Source organism: Phoxinus phoxinus (assembly GCF_949152265.1).
Source record: "Phoxinus phoxinus genome assembly, chromosome: 5".
Classification (NCBI taxonomy): domain Eukaryota; kingdom Metazoa; phylum Chordata; class Actinopteri; order Cypriniformes; family Leuciscidae; genus Phoxinus; species Phoxinus phoxinus.
The window spans coordinates 23,411,892-23,428,126 of NC_136880.1; the positions used below are offsets into that span (position 1 = coordinate 23,411,892).

The 16,235-nt window shown below is 36.5% G+C and overlaps 2 protein-coding genes and 1 long non-coding RNA gene across 4 annotated transcripts in view; 1 reads left to right on the top strand and 2 right to left on the bottom strand.

Moving 5' to 3' along the window:
* Positions 1–7,555, bottom strand: part of aire (autoimmune regulator) — an 8,771-nt gene extending 1,216 nt beyond the window's left edge. Inside the window, exons 1-11 of the mRNA XM_079612640.1 lie at positions 6,193–7,555; positions 5,869–6,043; positions 5,651–5,785; positions 2,866–2,931; positions 2,655–2,768; positions 2,358–2,497; positions 2,091–2,212; positions 637–703; positions 346–456; positions 106–227; position 1 (exon numbers count right to left, since the gene is read on the bottom strand). The exon at position 1 is cut by the window's left edge and continues 72 nt beyond it. Coding sequence (XP_079468766.1) covers position 1; positions 106–227; positions 346–456; positions 637–703; positions 2,091–2,212; positions 2,358–2,497; positions 2,655–2,768; positions 2,866–2,931; positions 5,651–5,785; positions 5,869–6,043; positions 6,193–6,339 — 1,200 coding nt within the window. The 5' untranslated portion in view covers positions 6,340–7,555. The remainder of the gene's footprint in view (positions 2–105; positions 228–345; positions 457–636; positions 704–2,090; positions 2,213–2,357; positions 2,498–2,654; positions 2,769–2,865; positions 2,932–5,650; positions 5,786–5,868; positions 6,044–6,192) is intronic.
* On the top strand, positions 818–12,812 carry LOC306998494. 2 transcript variants are annotated; one of them, XR_013797569.1, is made up of 4 exons: positions 818–841; positions 5,934–5,991; positions 6,199–6,306; positions 12,678–12,812. It is a non-coding gene; the product is annotated as an uncharacterized lncRNA (long non-coding RNA). The 2 variants fall into 2 exon arrangements; XR_013797570.1 differs by lacking the exon at positions 12,678–12,812 and adding an exon at positions 8,091–8,227.
* On the bottom strand, positions 7,857–16,199 carry rab6bb (RAB6B, member RAS oncogene family b). The gene is made up of 8 exons (XM_079612641.1): positions 15,286–16,199; positions 13,309–13,367; positions 13,147–13,200; positions 12,930–13,035; positions 12,664–12,775; positions 11,468–11,561; positions 11,195–11,261; positions 7,857–10,296 (listed from the first exon to the last, which is right to left on the bottom strand). Exons 1-8 carry the CDS (start codon positions 15,353–15,355, stop codon positions 10,232–10,234), a joined length of 627 nt encoding a protein of 208 aa, XP_079468767.1. The 5' UTR covers positions 15,356–16,199; the 3' UTR covers positions 7,857–10,231.
* Positions 16,200–16,235: the final 36 nt, after the last annotated feature.

The following is a 16,235-nucleotide window of genomic DNA, read 5'->3' on the forward strand; positions in this document are numbered from 1 at the left end:
ACTGAAGAGACAATTAGGGGAAGAGAGAGAGAGAGACTGTGCGTCAACGCATGATAGAATTCACAGTTATTCTATAATAAATAAATAATACAATAAGATCAGTACTTTGAGAAGTTGCAGAGGGCATGATAACTCTGCAGGCACTGAGGGCAGGTGATCAGCTCTCCCTGGATGAGATGACAAATCCCACAAGCCATCCTGATCCCAACCATTTGACCATCCGAAGACTAACAAAGATTAAATATAAAAATAGCTGAAATTGCCATCATCCTGCCACTCGTCAGAGATATATATGATTATAACAATTGGGTATCTCTCATTGAGTCTCATGGGAGTGTTTGTTACCATGGCTGGAGCTGTGACTGTGGAGAGTGAAGTGGAGGACAGAGAGGAGAAGAAGGAGAAGTCCACAGCAGAGCCGGAGCTTGTCTCTGTCACTGGAGGGTGAACTGTAGGCTAAAATTGCAGCAGAGAAGTTACTACTGCCAATGCCATTAATAATAATCTCCCACCACTGCTCATCATATTGTACGTACTTTATATGTGTGTGACCAACTGTAATTCAAGTTCAATTAGTATTGCAAATGGGAAATTTTGCTTTCAATCAATTTAATGGGAATCTTGTCATGTTTTTACCGGCAAGGGGTTGTATGTCTTGTCCTTCGCTCTGTTGTTTTGGCATAGCTGACAGCGCCATGTACCACTGAAAACAAACACATTTCTAAAACTAGTGAGAGATGCACATCTCAGTGGTTTTACACTATAATTATGATAAGGCTACTTGTTTTAAACTTTTTTAATAAAGATAAATTAGGTGTGTGTTAGATAAATTGGTTATAAGGTCAAACATATTTCTTATTTTTATGTTTTATTTTAGCATTTGTATTAAGTTCGATTATTGTAATATATTATTAATATGATACTATTAATATTAATTGTATCAATAATAATATATTTCAATAATAGTTACATCATCCTTAAAATTACATAATATTTTAAGGATTCATTAATAATATTTCAGATTTATTATTAACATTAATTATATCAATAATAATAATATATTCACTATGTAATATATTTTATTAAACGGTTAGTTCCAATCCTTGATTCTGATTGTTCATAGCTGTGTTTTATTCACGATAAAACACGACTATGACCGCTTCACCCAACGGTATCACTACACACAACACCCCCCTAGCAACCGCTCTTTAGCAACTTAAATAGTAGTATTGTTGTGAGAAATCGAGACTCGAGTATAAGCGAGTGTACCAGCATTTACAGAAGACATACATAGCATTTTCCTTCAGGTCAGTCCTATATTCATCATTTAAAAAATCCGTTTGAATGTCCGCTGCGACATCTTGTCTTTTTAACAGTTAAGGGGTTTTCCTGTGCCTATCTGTCAGTTGCGTCTTTCTTCTCCGTGATCACAAGCATAGACTGTAAAAAAAATAATCAAGTTTGAGTCCTTTCAATGTAAAAGTCTTCTCTACTGACTGACTCACTCATAAAGAAAGTCTTTGCCGCCATCTATTGGCGAAATAATGTATACACTTATGGTGCATACATACATATTTTTCGTCTTTAATATTTGCATTGTGCGGTAACCGTTTTATAAAAGCAATAAGGTACTCGAGGCTAGTGCTGTATCGTGAATAAGTAGTGACTTATTCACGATACAGCACAGACTCTCGTACCTTATTGCTTATTTAAGTCATCCTCTAGCTCTTTTTGGAAGTTTGCTGAGGCCCACTAGTGGGATGTTTATTTTTAAACCTGGAAATAAACAGTTTTAAGAATTGTGACATTTAAAAATAAGAAACATAATGATGTAAAATAAATATTTCAGATTCTACAGTAGTTTGGGTCAATTATCAGAGAAGTAAATTTGTGAGGAAATAAGTAAATTAATTAAAAAATGTATCAAGTTAGACATTTTCACTAGTGCTTTTAGACTGCTGGATCGTATTTATTGTACACAGTCTCATATTTGAGATTTTTGTTTTGTTTAGACTTGTAAAGACTAATGATGAGGTCAGCTCTAGGTTTGGTAGGGTCAGTGGCCTGTGTGTCACATGACTGCTCTGTACCTGGGTATGGAGGCGAGGGGCGGCACCAGGCAGGTGAGGTGGAAGGCGCGAGGACACCCATCACAGCAGATGAGCTCCCCACCATCTTTACACACCGCACACTCGTCATCATTATGCTCCACCTGAACATATGCATCATAAACGTGATAATTAGTGAATTATCTACAGTACCCGGTTAACACGATGACAACTTTTGCCTAAATAATATTTTTTCATATTTTTACGCTTTTTTGTATCTGTACTTTTCCATGAATCTTGGTCACCTACATCCATGACTCTGGTGCTTGGCTCTCCCTGCTGGTGACTATAGTTGTGTGCAGTCTGTGCCTTGTGCACTCCAGCTGTCTCATCCAGTTTACCAGAAGAGTAGAATTCTCCTCCAACCTTGATGCATTTTTTGGCACCTCCTGCGGGAAAGTGCAAATGAGACATCTGTGCTGCCAAAGTGGACCGGCAAAGTGTTTACACTGCAAGGTTACACTATCAAAACACACGCTAAGAGCTAGCATTAGCTAAAGGCTTTCATCACAGTCTGGCAATACTGTATTAGTGTGCTGAGCTCACCAGACTCAATGACCTGCTGGATCAGAATCCCCTCTACTGTCCCGCAGCCAGTGGGATGCTCACTGGCAGATAGAGCCACGGCCCTCTGGACTGAGGTAGATACAGCCTGGACCCCTGCGTTTTGAGTCATATTTATTCATGCACAATCTCATTCATCTACTATAATATTTAGTCATCTAATGATACATTTACTCAAGCATCAAGTGCTTACCGTTTCCCACTGAGACCTGAGCAAGTGCTGCACCATCTGTCTTCCTCATTGGCTTGCCTTTGCTCCCTGGAACAGTAGAGATATTGAGTTATCAGGACTGGCGTGTTTGAAACCAGAAGCATCAAATCATGCCCATTCAAACTGGAATGTGTCAGATTTATTGGTTGCGTTAAAGTCATGTTGGAAAGAAAAAATGCAAGGTGGGATTTTGTTCATTGAGAATTGCTTGAATGGTTGTGGTTTGATATTGCTGTGATCTCATGTGAGTGACAGTTTGTCCCCACCTTGTGCCAGTAGACACCTCATTAGAAAAGAGATGAGGGGAAGTCATTTTCATTAAAGATTACATGGGAAGATTAATACAAATAAAATAAATGAAATAAAAAAATAATGATGATAAATTATTTATAATAAATACTGCAATATTCCATACAAAAATCCATTTAGATAATAATTCGATTTAGAACACCTTCATAAATTACATTTAACCCTCTGGTGCTCTTCGGTCATTTTTTAGCGCAAAACTTTTACTTTTTTTTTTTTTTTTCATCGGAATGGTACGAAACTTGGTAAAGGTTCTGGCACTTGCTGTGTGAGCACACAAAAAAATCATGGACATTATTCTAGTCAAATTTTTAACACAACTTGTTTAGATTTATGGCTTTGATTTTCTCTTTAGTCCTTGATGTGCTTGATTATAACTATCTAATTCCTCAGACTTTTTCAAGGCGTTTGACGCTCTTGAACACCTTTTTTTGTTTAAATCTTTAGAAATCTTTGGCTTTGGTCTTTTATTTTGTAGAGTAATTTCTATGTTCTATAATGATGTTTTCAGTAGTGTTTCCGTTAATTTAGGTTCGTTACCCAGAATCCAAATTAAACGAGGCCCTATTTCACCATTACTTTTTAATTTTGCAATTGAATCAATGTCTTTGTTCATAAAACATTTTGAGGACATTGTGGACATAGGCTAGACATTCTCAGGCCTTTACTACTAGCCAATTTGCAGACGACACTCTTTTATTTCTTAAAAATAAAGAGGTGCTTCCATTAGTTATCGATACAATTTCTATGTTTTCTAAGGCATCAGGCCTGACCTTAAACCTGACTAAAAAAGTGTGAATTAATGGCTATCCATAATTGTGATTTAGAAGATATAGGGCATTCCAGTGCAAAATGAGGTTAAGTACCTGGGGTTATGATTACTAAAATGTTGTTAATAGAGAACTTTTAAATTTTACCTCTAAAATAGAAAGTATGAAAAAGTCCTTAAATCACTGGTTATCTCGAGACTTATCTATAGATTGGGTAGAATCCTCTTGACTAAAATTGAGGGAATATCTAAACTAATCTATCTATCCCATGATTTGTACTGCCCCAAAAATAGTTAAATCGGTTAATTCAATTTTATTTAAATTTATATGGAAAAATAAAACACATTATTTCCATACATACATTCCACATGGTCAAAGAGTATGAACATGGAGGCTTGAGAGTCATTGATTTTGAATCTCTTCTTTTGTGTTTAACAAAGACACACTCAATATGGTACCATATTCCAAATCACATTTTTTTAAATATTGGTGGCCTTGGAATTTGTGTTAAGGTGTGATCTTGATCTCTGTAAAATTCCTTTGAAGTTATCCAATTTTCATAAACAAGTACTGCTTTTTTGGAAAATTATATTTACCCATAACTTCTCTCCTCACAACAATAGGGCTGTAGTTATTAATAGAAAATCTCTGTTCATAAGTGATTGGTATAGTAAAGGCATTTCTTTTAATTCATGATTTATTAGGTGATAATGGATATTTCTTGTGTCATAATGATTTCACTAACAAATATGGAGTTAGAATTACAATTAAAGGTTATGATAACTTATGCAATGCTATACCACTGGATTGTTAAGAATAATCCAAAGCAGTGTTTCTGATCCTTTATCTAGACCTGTTGTTTCTCTTCCCTCTTTTAAAAATATGCAATATAGACCTTTTAGACAGTAAGTGCAATAACAAACTTATTTACAAATAACTTAAACGTATTATCACTGGTGATTATCAGTGCTATTTTCTGGGAGATGTCGTAACCTCAGTAAGGGATAAAGCTTTTACCTGTTATATGGCATGCAGTTGCTCCAAAGGTCAAGGAGACTCATTACAAAATGATGTTTAAGATTTACAGTTAATGATTTTATGCAGAAACGATTTAATTTTGAGGTGGATCCTCGTGGCTTTGTTCTTCTTCTCCTGAAACTCTGATCACCTATTCTTCTACTGTGAGGTTACTTCTACATTTTGGTTTGATATACAGCGGGTTGTTAGTAAAAATGGAAACAATTCCTCATATAACCCAACAAGACAAAAACAACCTCTGATAACAGAGATCAGGTGCAGTTTACCCTTACAGTGAACAAAGCTTCTGATTTAAATCCATATAAATATGTGTTACACCAATTGTCTTGACAACGTTCATAATTCAATAGGCTACAGTTCATAACATCACCGTAAGTGACAGCGTAAAATTGACTGGTTAATTGATTTGAACGTCGTGAATCGCGCTTCTCAACATTATTGGGCCTGTAGTAGTCATAACACTAAAACCGGAAGCAGGTTTTATATATAAAAAAAAAAATAGGTAGAAATTTTGTTTGGTTAATCCAGTAAACTAAACGACTATCAAATTACACAGTTGTAGGAAGAAGTGCCAGGAATGACACCCCTCTGGCACCATTTTGGAATGACCTGAACCTGAGTGATAAGTTCCTGTGTGTGGCGGTGTCCATTACCTGAGCTGGAGGTTATGGCTTTCTTGGTGTGGTGATGGGACCGGTGGGTCAGGTGTTTTTCGGCCACCCCTCTCTTTCTGCCTGACTGGCTGCGGACCCAGCGTGTCCCAGTGTGTCTGGCCGCCTGCTTTAACCCTGCCAAATGAGATTATCATCACTTAAACTGTCACTATCCTCCAACACAGTTATTGTACGTTTGCCAGGCCCGTGCACTGTACCTTTGGGGAGGTTCATAAACAGGGTTTCCAGTTTTGGGTAACAATCCTTATTGTACTCTTTACAGAGATTGCTCCAGAAGGCCTGGAGGACAGTAGCGTCTTGGTCCAGTAGCAAAGTGAGCAGTGAGTAGACAGCTTTGTGGATCCCATCCTTTTTCTTCCGCTCTAAAGTCTCCTTATAAGTCGGTGAGAGTATTAGTTTGTTGTTTAAGCATTTCAGGAACTAACTACGATGTGTCTAGTTACAAAAATCCGATTAAACAAAGACATTTTTCACATTATGCATGTTGACTTGAAATAGTGCTTTTGTATGAAAATGTTCACCCTCAGGATCTGTTCAGAGATGATGTCGTGATCCGCCAGCCCATACAGCAGTGGGAAGGGATCGTGGATTGCCATGGCGATCTCAGTCCTACATGCTCGTAGCTGTGAGCGCAGGTCAGACTCTCCGTAACCTTCCACCCTAGACATGCTTGCACGTGTGGTGTCCTGTAGTATAGACCACAACTAAACTCACACTGAACTTCTGGTCCTGATGTTCTGAGAGCACAAAATATTTGGATATTAATTTGAATCGATTCAATTATGTTTTATCACATACATAGATAGTTCTTAAACAAATCAGGGAGGACCCCTTATTAGATAAAGAGATGAAGAAGGGAACCCTTGTTACATATTATAAATTGAAGTGTTGTATTTAAACTGACCAATAATTAATTTTAATACAGTTGGTTATCTTATTTGAAAATGTCATTGTTACAGTGTAAGTATACATTTAAATGCTGAGTAATATTAATGAACATACTTAATACATAATTAGGATTAGGGTTTGGTTTAGGATTACTTACTTGTAATTATGCATAATTTACTATAATTACATGTAAGATGTGTAAGTAACAGGGACACTGTAAAATAAAGTGTCACCATACATTTTTTATGTTTTAGAGAAGATTAAAGTAAACTTAAATTAATAAATGTTGTATTTTGGTTTAACCTTTTTATTTTTCTCAACAACAAAAAAAAGAGATTAAACAGTAATTGTGAATACTATTCCAGACCCCCGAGAGTCACAGATCCCTATCCTAAATAATTTAAAACTATCAGTCACCATTCAACCTTTAGAAATAATGGTACATATAGATTTTTTTGCCTGACATTGAACACACTAAAAATGAACATAGTACTTACAACAGATGCTGGTGATGAGGACTAGAGATACCTGCAGTCTCCAATACGCTGCTTTCCTTTTATTTGGTGATGGGTGTCAGTGATTGACGTGCCTTATTTCTGGTGGATAAATGGCTCTTGTACTCTTGGCCTCTAGGGGCCATTGATTCATAAGACCTTTAGTCCTGCTGTGATAAGTGGTGACATTGAATTTCTATTTACAGTTAAAACACCAACTCGCACCTTGTAGGTTGTATAAAAATACCTGCCCCTCATTTGTTCGCATTTATGCTCATTTGTGCGGTATGGCTTGGAAAGTCCACAGTTGGGCAAGAAACGATTTCTCAATCATGTGAGCCCTCTACTTTTAGTCACCTGTCTCTCCTGAGGACTATAGTTTCCATGCCAAGGGGAATCCCAGTCTCTGTGCATCTCAATACAGTAAATGTACTGGATGTGGATTAGCCTTTAAAGGGATAGTTCACCCAAAAATGAAAATTCTGACATTATTTACTCACCTTCTTTCTTCTGCTGAACACAAAAGAAGATACTACGAAGAATGTTTGTAACTAGACAGTTGACGGAAGCCATTGACTTATGGAAGTCAATGGGTGCCGTCAACTGTCTGGTTACAAACATTCTTCTTAATATCTTCTTTTGTGTTCAGCAGAAGATAGAAACTCATACAGGTTTGGAACAACTTGAGGGTGAGTAAATGATGACACAAATTTCACTTTTCAGTGAACTATACCTTTAATGCATTTGTAATGTTGTGTGGGAATTCTTAATGTCTTTTCCAACAAGGTAATGCTCCAAGTTATAATTGCTTTCAGGTTTTAATGATCCCTATAACATAGCATTTGTCTTACATTTTCATGAGGCAGGTGAATTTAGATTTATGAAAACAGAAATTCATTAAAACGTTCCTCTTTTTTCGCTTGATTGAACAGGTGCACACTTTTTTTATACAGCTGTTATAAAATCAATATCACACAGCATTGTAGCAGTAGACAGTATGGTATTAAGACATGGATTTTATTGATTTCTTTTTTCAGACAGATGTCATGCTCATAAATGTCCTTACAGAGTGAATAAAGAGCCAACTACACTGCTCTACACAACCCTACGGCAACAACTTTGACAGATTCAATCCGCTCACACTATCAGCAGCAACTTCCTGTTCTTACATATACAACCTTCCGCTTGCATGGGACTATTCTGCAATTCTCCTCAACCACTGTGAATTGGCTAGATGGTGTGAATACAACAATTTCATCACAGATCAACATCATAAATCCGTCAGTTGTCTGGTCACACACAGTGACCTCCCTTCTATAACGTACGTGTTCTCAGGTAGCCATACAATGAAAGCTTTGCATTGTGATGCCACAATAACAGAAGGCACAACTAGTGTACAAAAAGTGAAAGATGACAACGCAAACAAGAGGAAACGGAGGCTTGAGAAATGTGAATGTGAAAGATGATATACTCTGTGCACTGTTAATGCAAAAATCATTAACATCAGTCCCTCCCCAGTTAATATCAGCGGCCCCTTTAATTATCCGAGAAGCTAATGTCAAGCCAAGTACCAACAACCCAGTCACAGTAATTCCTCATGTCCATTTTTGTTTGAATTAATAGAAGTATTGGCACCAGAAAGAAACTCGCACTAACATTAAATATAGTATAAATACCTAATATATCCTAAATGAATCTCTATACAATCAGTGGTGTTAATCAGTGCATTTATGTAAACAATTCAAAATATAAAACAAAACAAAAAATACATTAAATATTAAAGATACTATGTTTCCAGAGTTTTGTAAACAACTCACATTTCTTGAACGTACTGTTGCAATAACCAGAATGCCGTGAGTGGACTACAGGCGGGTTCATTCTCTCTCAGTGCGGTTTTAAAAAGGTCTTCACGATTTAGGATTCTCTGAGATGAAAGTGTTAGACCGCAACATCCATTCGACATGTGCGGGAGACTACAAGAGCTTTACTACACAGATATATGAGGGATACGACAATCATTTGTCTGTTTCATCACCTTATGATGTGGTGAACCACACACTTCCTTGTCAGAACCCATAACAAAGTGCATGTATTTGAAATGAAAATCTGTCGTTTCCTGAGGCTCACCTCAAAATAGCCTTTCTCGCCCCAACCGAACATATGACAATTATCTCATTCTTTTTAGTTCTAGTTGGCTGCTTAAAATGAAATAATAACAAAAAAAGATTTAAAAATCAAGGGGTTTAACGGGAATAATTGTATTCTTTCAGAAAAGATCCTCTTAATGAGTGAGTATAACGGTATAAGGCAACAGCAAAATGCCCAAATTATAAATAATAGTTTACTACCAGTGTATGGCTACAGGTGAGACCGACAAAATAAGAGTGAAGCCCTTGTCATATTAAAAAAAGAAGAAAAAAACATTTGTACAGGTGAACATAAACCACGTCTAAATGATGGATGTTCACAATAATATAAATACTATATACAATACAGTACCGCCTGGCGGATCTAAAGTGTATGCATGAAGCTAGCAGAAAAATCCATTGGTTCTTTGCAACAGTGCCACAGCACTTTAAAGGTTAGCCAGGTTAGTACGCACACCTCTCATGGAGGCTGGTACTGGATTAGCATGTAGGATGTGTACACAGACCCACACTAAGACTTTGAACAGGACCTCTCTCTTTTGTCTTTTTTTCATTCATTTCTTCGTTTCATTATTATTGATGTGAATGGACCAAAGGACATGACAGATTCTAAAAGTTGTCTTACATGCATGCTATGGACGAAAGACAGTTACTCTGCCATCCGTCTTGAATCTTAAACTCATTTTTTTGTGAAGGCATCATTTAGTGCTTTTTGTAATGTACAAAAATACAAAACATAACAACCGATAATCCACTCTGAATGTTTTTGTCCAAAGATGGTACACATGCCACTTCCTGTCCTATATGAATCTGTTAGCTAATCACTTTGAATTACCTATGATATTATTTTGGCAATTGAACAGACAGTGCAGATTTTTTTTTTTTGTTCTTGCAACTGAGGAGTATAATTTTAGACCCATTCAGATAGATGTAAAAAGCCTATACCCGATCATAAAGTTCAACAGGACGTGGACCCATAGGAAGCAACAGAACAAGCATGTGGTGTTAATGAAGGTCCGAACCGCTTTCTACTAACAGGAGCAGCCGCTTTCAGTGGCCGGAGGATCCGGCTGTTTGTCCAGCTTAATGTCGATCACTGGGAGGGGGGTGTGTGTCAAGGAAAACAAGGAAATGGTGTTAAGTAGCTTTCATTCTTTCTACTTTAAGATTTCACATTTAATACAAAGTGTTATTTGCAATTTCTTTGTAATCGGTGAAGAGAAATTTTCTGAGTGAAAATGGTTTCAAAGTAAATCCTACACAAAATTTATTTCAGTATAAACTATTATTGTTATCTTTTATTAAATGTGTCTTATTAAATCTATCTTTACTTCCATAAATTATTGTATTTCAGGAGAAAACGCAATCAAAAAGAAAACAATGTATAGTGAATATTGATTTTATCATGACAAGTTGGTGTTATTGGAAAAAGAGCCAGGCAGTTGGTAGAGAGGGGTTTTAAAACAAGGCTTGTGATGTGAACTGTATATATATATATATATATATATATATATATATATATATATATAATATATACATATAAGATAAAGAAATCTATTTCATTTTAGATTACATAGACAAATATTTTTTGTGTGTCTCTACAGTAAATCATCCACTAAAAGATGAGGAAATTTCATGTTGACTGACTAGAATTGAGTTGAGTGAATTGTGTAATTTTAGTTTCACTAGCAGAAATGTGAATGGAAAAATAATGATTGTTTTCAGTTTTCTGAACACTCTCTCCATCTTCCATTGGTCGAACCAACAGACAGTCCCGCCCCAAACTCACAGTATTGGTTGGGACACTGTTGCAGTGTTTGGATGGACAGGATGCTTAAACAAACATTTTGATTGCACCACAAAGCCAAGGGTTTATACTTTCCAGGGAAATCAACCTAAAAATGGCATATTCATTTGGTTTACTTGTTTTGTCTCTGGGACACATCCTCAAAAACAACACATATCACCTTTAAACGTCACGCATTAAAGGATACTTCCTTCTTTGTTATTTTCATCCAAGCTCTCCATTCCGGGCAAAGCAGCAGCCACTCGCCGAAACAACTGATAAACCAAACAGAAAGAGAATGAAATCAGACAAAGATTTTTCTCCAGAGCCGATTGGTATAGCTAAAGGCCTTTGGGCAACAACTCAGTGGCCAAATCAAATCTTTTTTGAGCTTTCCATGTGTCATGTTACAGGGCATGAGCTCAATTAAATTACTCTATTGGATCAAGTCCATTTGCCTTTGTAGTGCTCTGAGACTTACCTGTTTAACATTGCTGCCAGTCTTTGCACTAGTCTCGATAAACATGACATTCAGCTCTTTGGCCCGCTGCTCCCCCTCCTCTATAGTGATTTGCCTATCAGAGCAAATGCCATCATAATGCATTACAATTATAGTAAATTAAACTGATAATTTTGAGTAAATTAATTGAATACATTTAAAAGAAAATGAAAATGGATACGGTAGTGACACTTAAAAATAAAGAATTCAAGCACAAAGAAAATTATATTATATGTTAATATTACAGCTGGGTTAAAAATATTGATTTCACGATTTTAATTGATTCTCATTTCCAAGAATCGATCTTTCAGTCTATGCAGTGTTTTCAGCTGATGGATGAACAAAGCTTTGCAGCATGCCTCCCATCCAATAAATCATAATAAGATTTGAGCTTTGTTACTTCTGATATGAAGTCTCAGCTTTGAAATTCTGTCAATTACGAAGTTCAAACAATAAATACTGTTTTGGCTTTTTAATGTGGCGTGACAGATCGCTGTAGCGTCTCAGTTCAAGTGAAGCAGCAGCGCGAAGTGCACGTTAATGTATTTCCTCTTGTAATGTAACCTCTTTTTTCCACTTTACTAATAGTTACAGCACAAAATAAACATGAATGAACATCAGAATATATGTTGAAAAATACAGTGCAACTTATCCATATCGTACAAAATCCATATCGTTACATCTAATCGCTTAATCAGCGTTTCAACCGCGGAAAGATGTCAATAAAATGGCTTGTAAACAATATGTCACGTAATCTTTCATTTACCTCAGAAAAGCCATTTAAAACTCGTTAGGCAGCTATACATATTAACTCTAGAGAGTTAAAATTTCCTTATGTGTAATTTTAATTTAATTAGCCTACAAATTAGTTAATTTCAACCTTTCATATTATAGTGATATACCAACTCGGGTTCCCTGTATATTTGACAGCATTAATTGAGAGGAATTTTTTCCCTTGACGAATTTTGCCATGTACTGTACCTGATAGGCCTGAATTAATATATTAATATCAAATCGAACTGAATCGAATTGCAAGCTTGTGAATTTAAATTTAATTGAATCGAATCGTGAAATTTGTCAATTTGTCCCTAATTAAAGGGGTGGTTGATTATGATTTCACTTTTCTAACTTGTGTTAGTGTGTAATGTTGCTGTTTTTAATATCATCAATGACTCCACCTCTTTTCCTCTAGGTCTGTTTTGTTGCCGACCAGCATGATAATGACATCACTTCCCCTCTCTGTTCTGACATCATCAATCCATTTGGAGGTTAGTTGGAATGAATTGACATCTGGAGCAAGAGAAGAAAAAATCTCAGTCTAATTGGAGTATCAAGTTGTTTTGTTAAATGCCTTTTGCAACATGGCAACATAAAAGCAGTTGCTTTTACATATATCCTTTAATTGCTCAAAATGTGTATGAGTGCGTGCGTGTGTGTGGCTCACTTGTAATATCATACACCACCACAGCCACTGTGGAGTCTCTAATGTAGCTCGGGATAAGACTCCTAAACCGCTCCTGCCCTGCAGTGTCCCATAGCTGTAACCTCACCTGCAAAAAAAGATACAAGACATACTTGTAGAAATAATTATACATTTTGATAACTGCACTAATGTATATATTATATATGCAGTATATATATATAGTTTCAAAGCTTCTCACAGTTCGGTCCTCCAGATACATGGTTTTTGATAAAAAGTCAATTCCAATCGTTGCCTGTAATGACAATAAGATTCATAGTAAGATACAAAATGACATAGACATCTGAAAAACTCTTTAACTTCTACATTAATGTATGCACACACACACAAAAAGATAGTTTACCTGATAAGTGTTGTCAAAACTGTCATACATGAACCTTGTTATCAGAGATGTTTTCCCAACTGTAACATAAACCAACAAAACAGGATAATGTTCAGATTTTGATGAATCACACACACAGTGAAGTAATTAATGGCTTGTTTGTCCTGACACAACCCTATTCACTGTGTTTTTTTCACTAATTGAATTACACTGCCATATGCTGAAACAAAGCACTGTCTTAACCTCCGTCCTTCAAATGACAGTGCATTTCTTAAGGATTACACAGAGATCAGTCATTTGGACTCCACTATTATTTAGAGTTACAACAACGACGTGAAAAATAGCTTGAAAAATGCAGCAGAACATGGAGCCACTGTGACAGCAAAATTCCTGAGTACATATTTCATACGCTACAGGACTGCTTTTTTCAGGCCAATCTGGTCAGGCCTGTTAGTCAGGCTGAGCTGAGATACTAAAATCATCAAACCGCACAATGCTAATAGTTATCATGGAGCTCATAGAACAAGGAGGAATAATAGTCCTATTCTTCTGTGGCTTTAGAATGAGGGTTGTTCTACTTATATCTTGAAAGAAGATCAATCAAATCTGACCAACAGTTGGATTCAGGACCATGGACAGCAGAAGACAAGTGGTCTTCTGACGTTAAAGGGACAGTTCACCCAAATCATGTCATCATTTTCTCACACTCATGTTGCTCCAAACCTGTATGACTTCCTTTTTTCGGTCACTATTCACTTTCATTATATGGGAAAAAGATGAGTGGTGACTGAGAGTGCCATTCTTCCTAACATCTCCCTTTGTGTTCCACAGAAAAAAAGAAAGGTCTAACAACATAAAGGTGATTAAATGATGAGAGCTTTTTCATTAAGTTGGCCTAACATCCTGGAGAAAAACAATTCTAGCAGGTGTGGTAATATCTATCATCATATCCAGGCTGCAATGTATTGATTCTCTCATAGATATACAGAGAGCTGTCTCTAAACATTGTGATTAAAACCAAATATCACTTATCGAAAACCTAATGCTCTTTCATACAGTAGCCTATATAGGGCTATATGTCTGACTGGCTGTCCGTTTTCTCTATACGAACAGTGAATGATGAAGACATAACCAGGAGCTATAAGCATTACAGGATAATGTATGGCAAATTAATGCATAGGCCTACTCATGACAAAAAAATATATATCTCAAGAACACATGAACTTTACGGTGACGCAATGTTCAGTATTATTATTTGCAATGTTTGGATGTTCAGTCATCACAGACATGATCTCAAATGCCCGTCTGATTACGTCTTTACAAACACGACAGTGACACTGAGAAGACCATCATCCACCCAAAAGAATAAACCACGATATATATGCCTATTACATAGGCTGATCGTACTGCTCATAAAATGATGCATGAGGTTTTTATCTTTGCTCTGCTGAAGAATCCCACAGACACTGACTGCCAACCTGGGTGTGTCTCCTGTAGACACACGGGAAATGCAAAGCTTCTGCGCCTTTCTGTTTCATGACATTTTCAATCAGTGGATGTTTACAGGGACATCTATACAAATAAGGCGATTTACATTTCGTTCGAATGAAATATTTCATATCATTGTTTTGAGCGATTTAGACTGCGCTAGAATATTAGCGATCAATAATAAGCAGACCTTCTGCCTCCAATAGAAAATGCAAGTGACAATCATTAACAGTTGTTCAAATAACGATTATATTACGTTATATTCACAGGTGGACGTTTAGTAGTGTAATGACGCTGCATAGCTATACATTTTCATGACTAATCAAAAATTAAACGTATGCAACCGACTTGTTTGACAGGGAATCGATATAGAGATAACATCGTTTGAAATAACACCACAAACAAGCAGACACACAAAATAATCAACTACACACTAATGTACTTCATGCATGTGCTGAAAGGTTGCTGGGTTCGTGTCTAAGCCCAGTCGTGGCAAACCCAAAGACTCACCGCTTTGCTCCCCAAGAAAAACAAGTTTGAATTTCCGTAAAGGGTTCCCAAAGTCACTTCCAATGGACATGATTGCTTTAATGGCACAGTTGTTATGGATTAATATGTACAGGTGATACCAGTCTTGCGAGAATGCAGATGGATAATCTTCGGTCGCGAATCGATGGATATTGCAGTACTGCTCCGCGATGTCAATTCTCCAACCCTCTGCGCATGCGCAGTGATGGCGATACGCCCGTCTGATATCACTGTGTGTTTACGGAAACGTCCCCGTAAACTCTCCTCGCACACCAAACCGCAGGCCGTGCATCCGTTCAGCAATGTTTGCATCCGCATCTAAGAGCAACGCATAATTGTATACTTTTTATGCCTTTTGTGTGTGTCTTTTGCAGACAGTCGACGAAGACTGAATAATTATGAATGGAGGGTGTCAAACAAACTGTTGTAAGCTTTGTCTCTGTGCACATTACAATGTAAAAGTTGTTCAATAGGAGATATAGAAAATAAAAAAACAGTATACCTTGTAATGTATACAGTAGCTAATAAAATAACTAATAACGTAACTAATATAGTAGCATACAAGCAATTAAATAAAGAGAATATGACTGTTGGATAAGAGCAAAACTGAAAAATGAAGGGAGAGAGGGATAATTCAAACCAGGATCCCCAATCCATAATGAGTATCATGTGTAGACTTGCCATAGGTCCATAATACATGATTTAATACATTTTGTTTTGACGTCTAAGACAAAACTGCAAGCAGTAAAATATGCAAATAATATCACCTAACATGCCTTTTTTTAAATACCTATTGTGTTATTTATAAATCTCGTCTATTTGATGATGGGGTTTTTTTCAGCAGATAAATAAAAAAATGAAAATCCTTACAGAAATCTCGTGCAACAGTGGAGGATGTTTTTTAAAATGTATCCAAATTAAATTAAAGACTG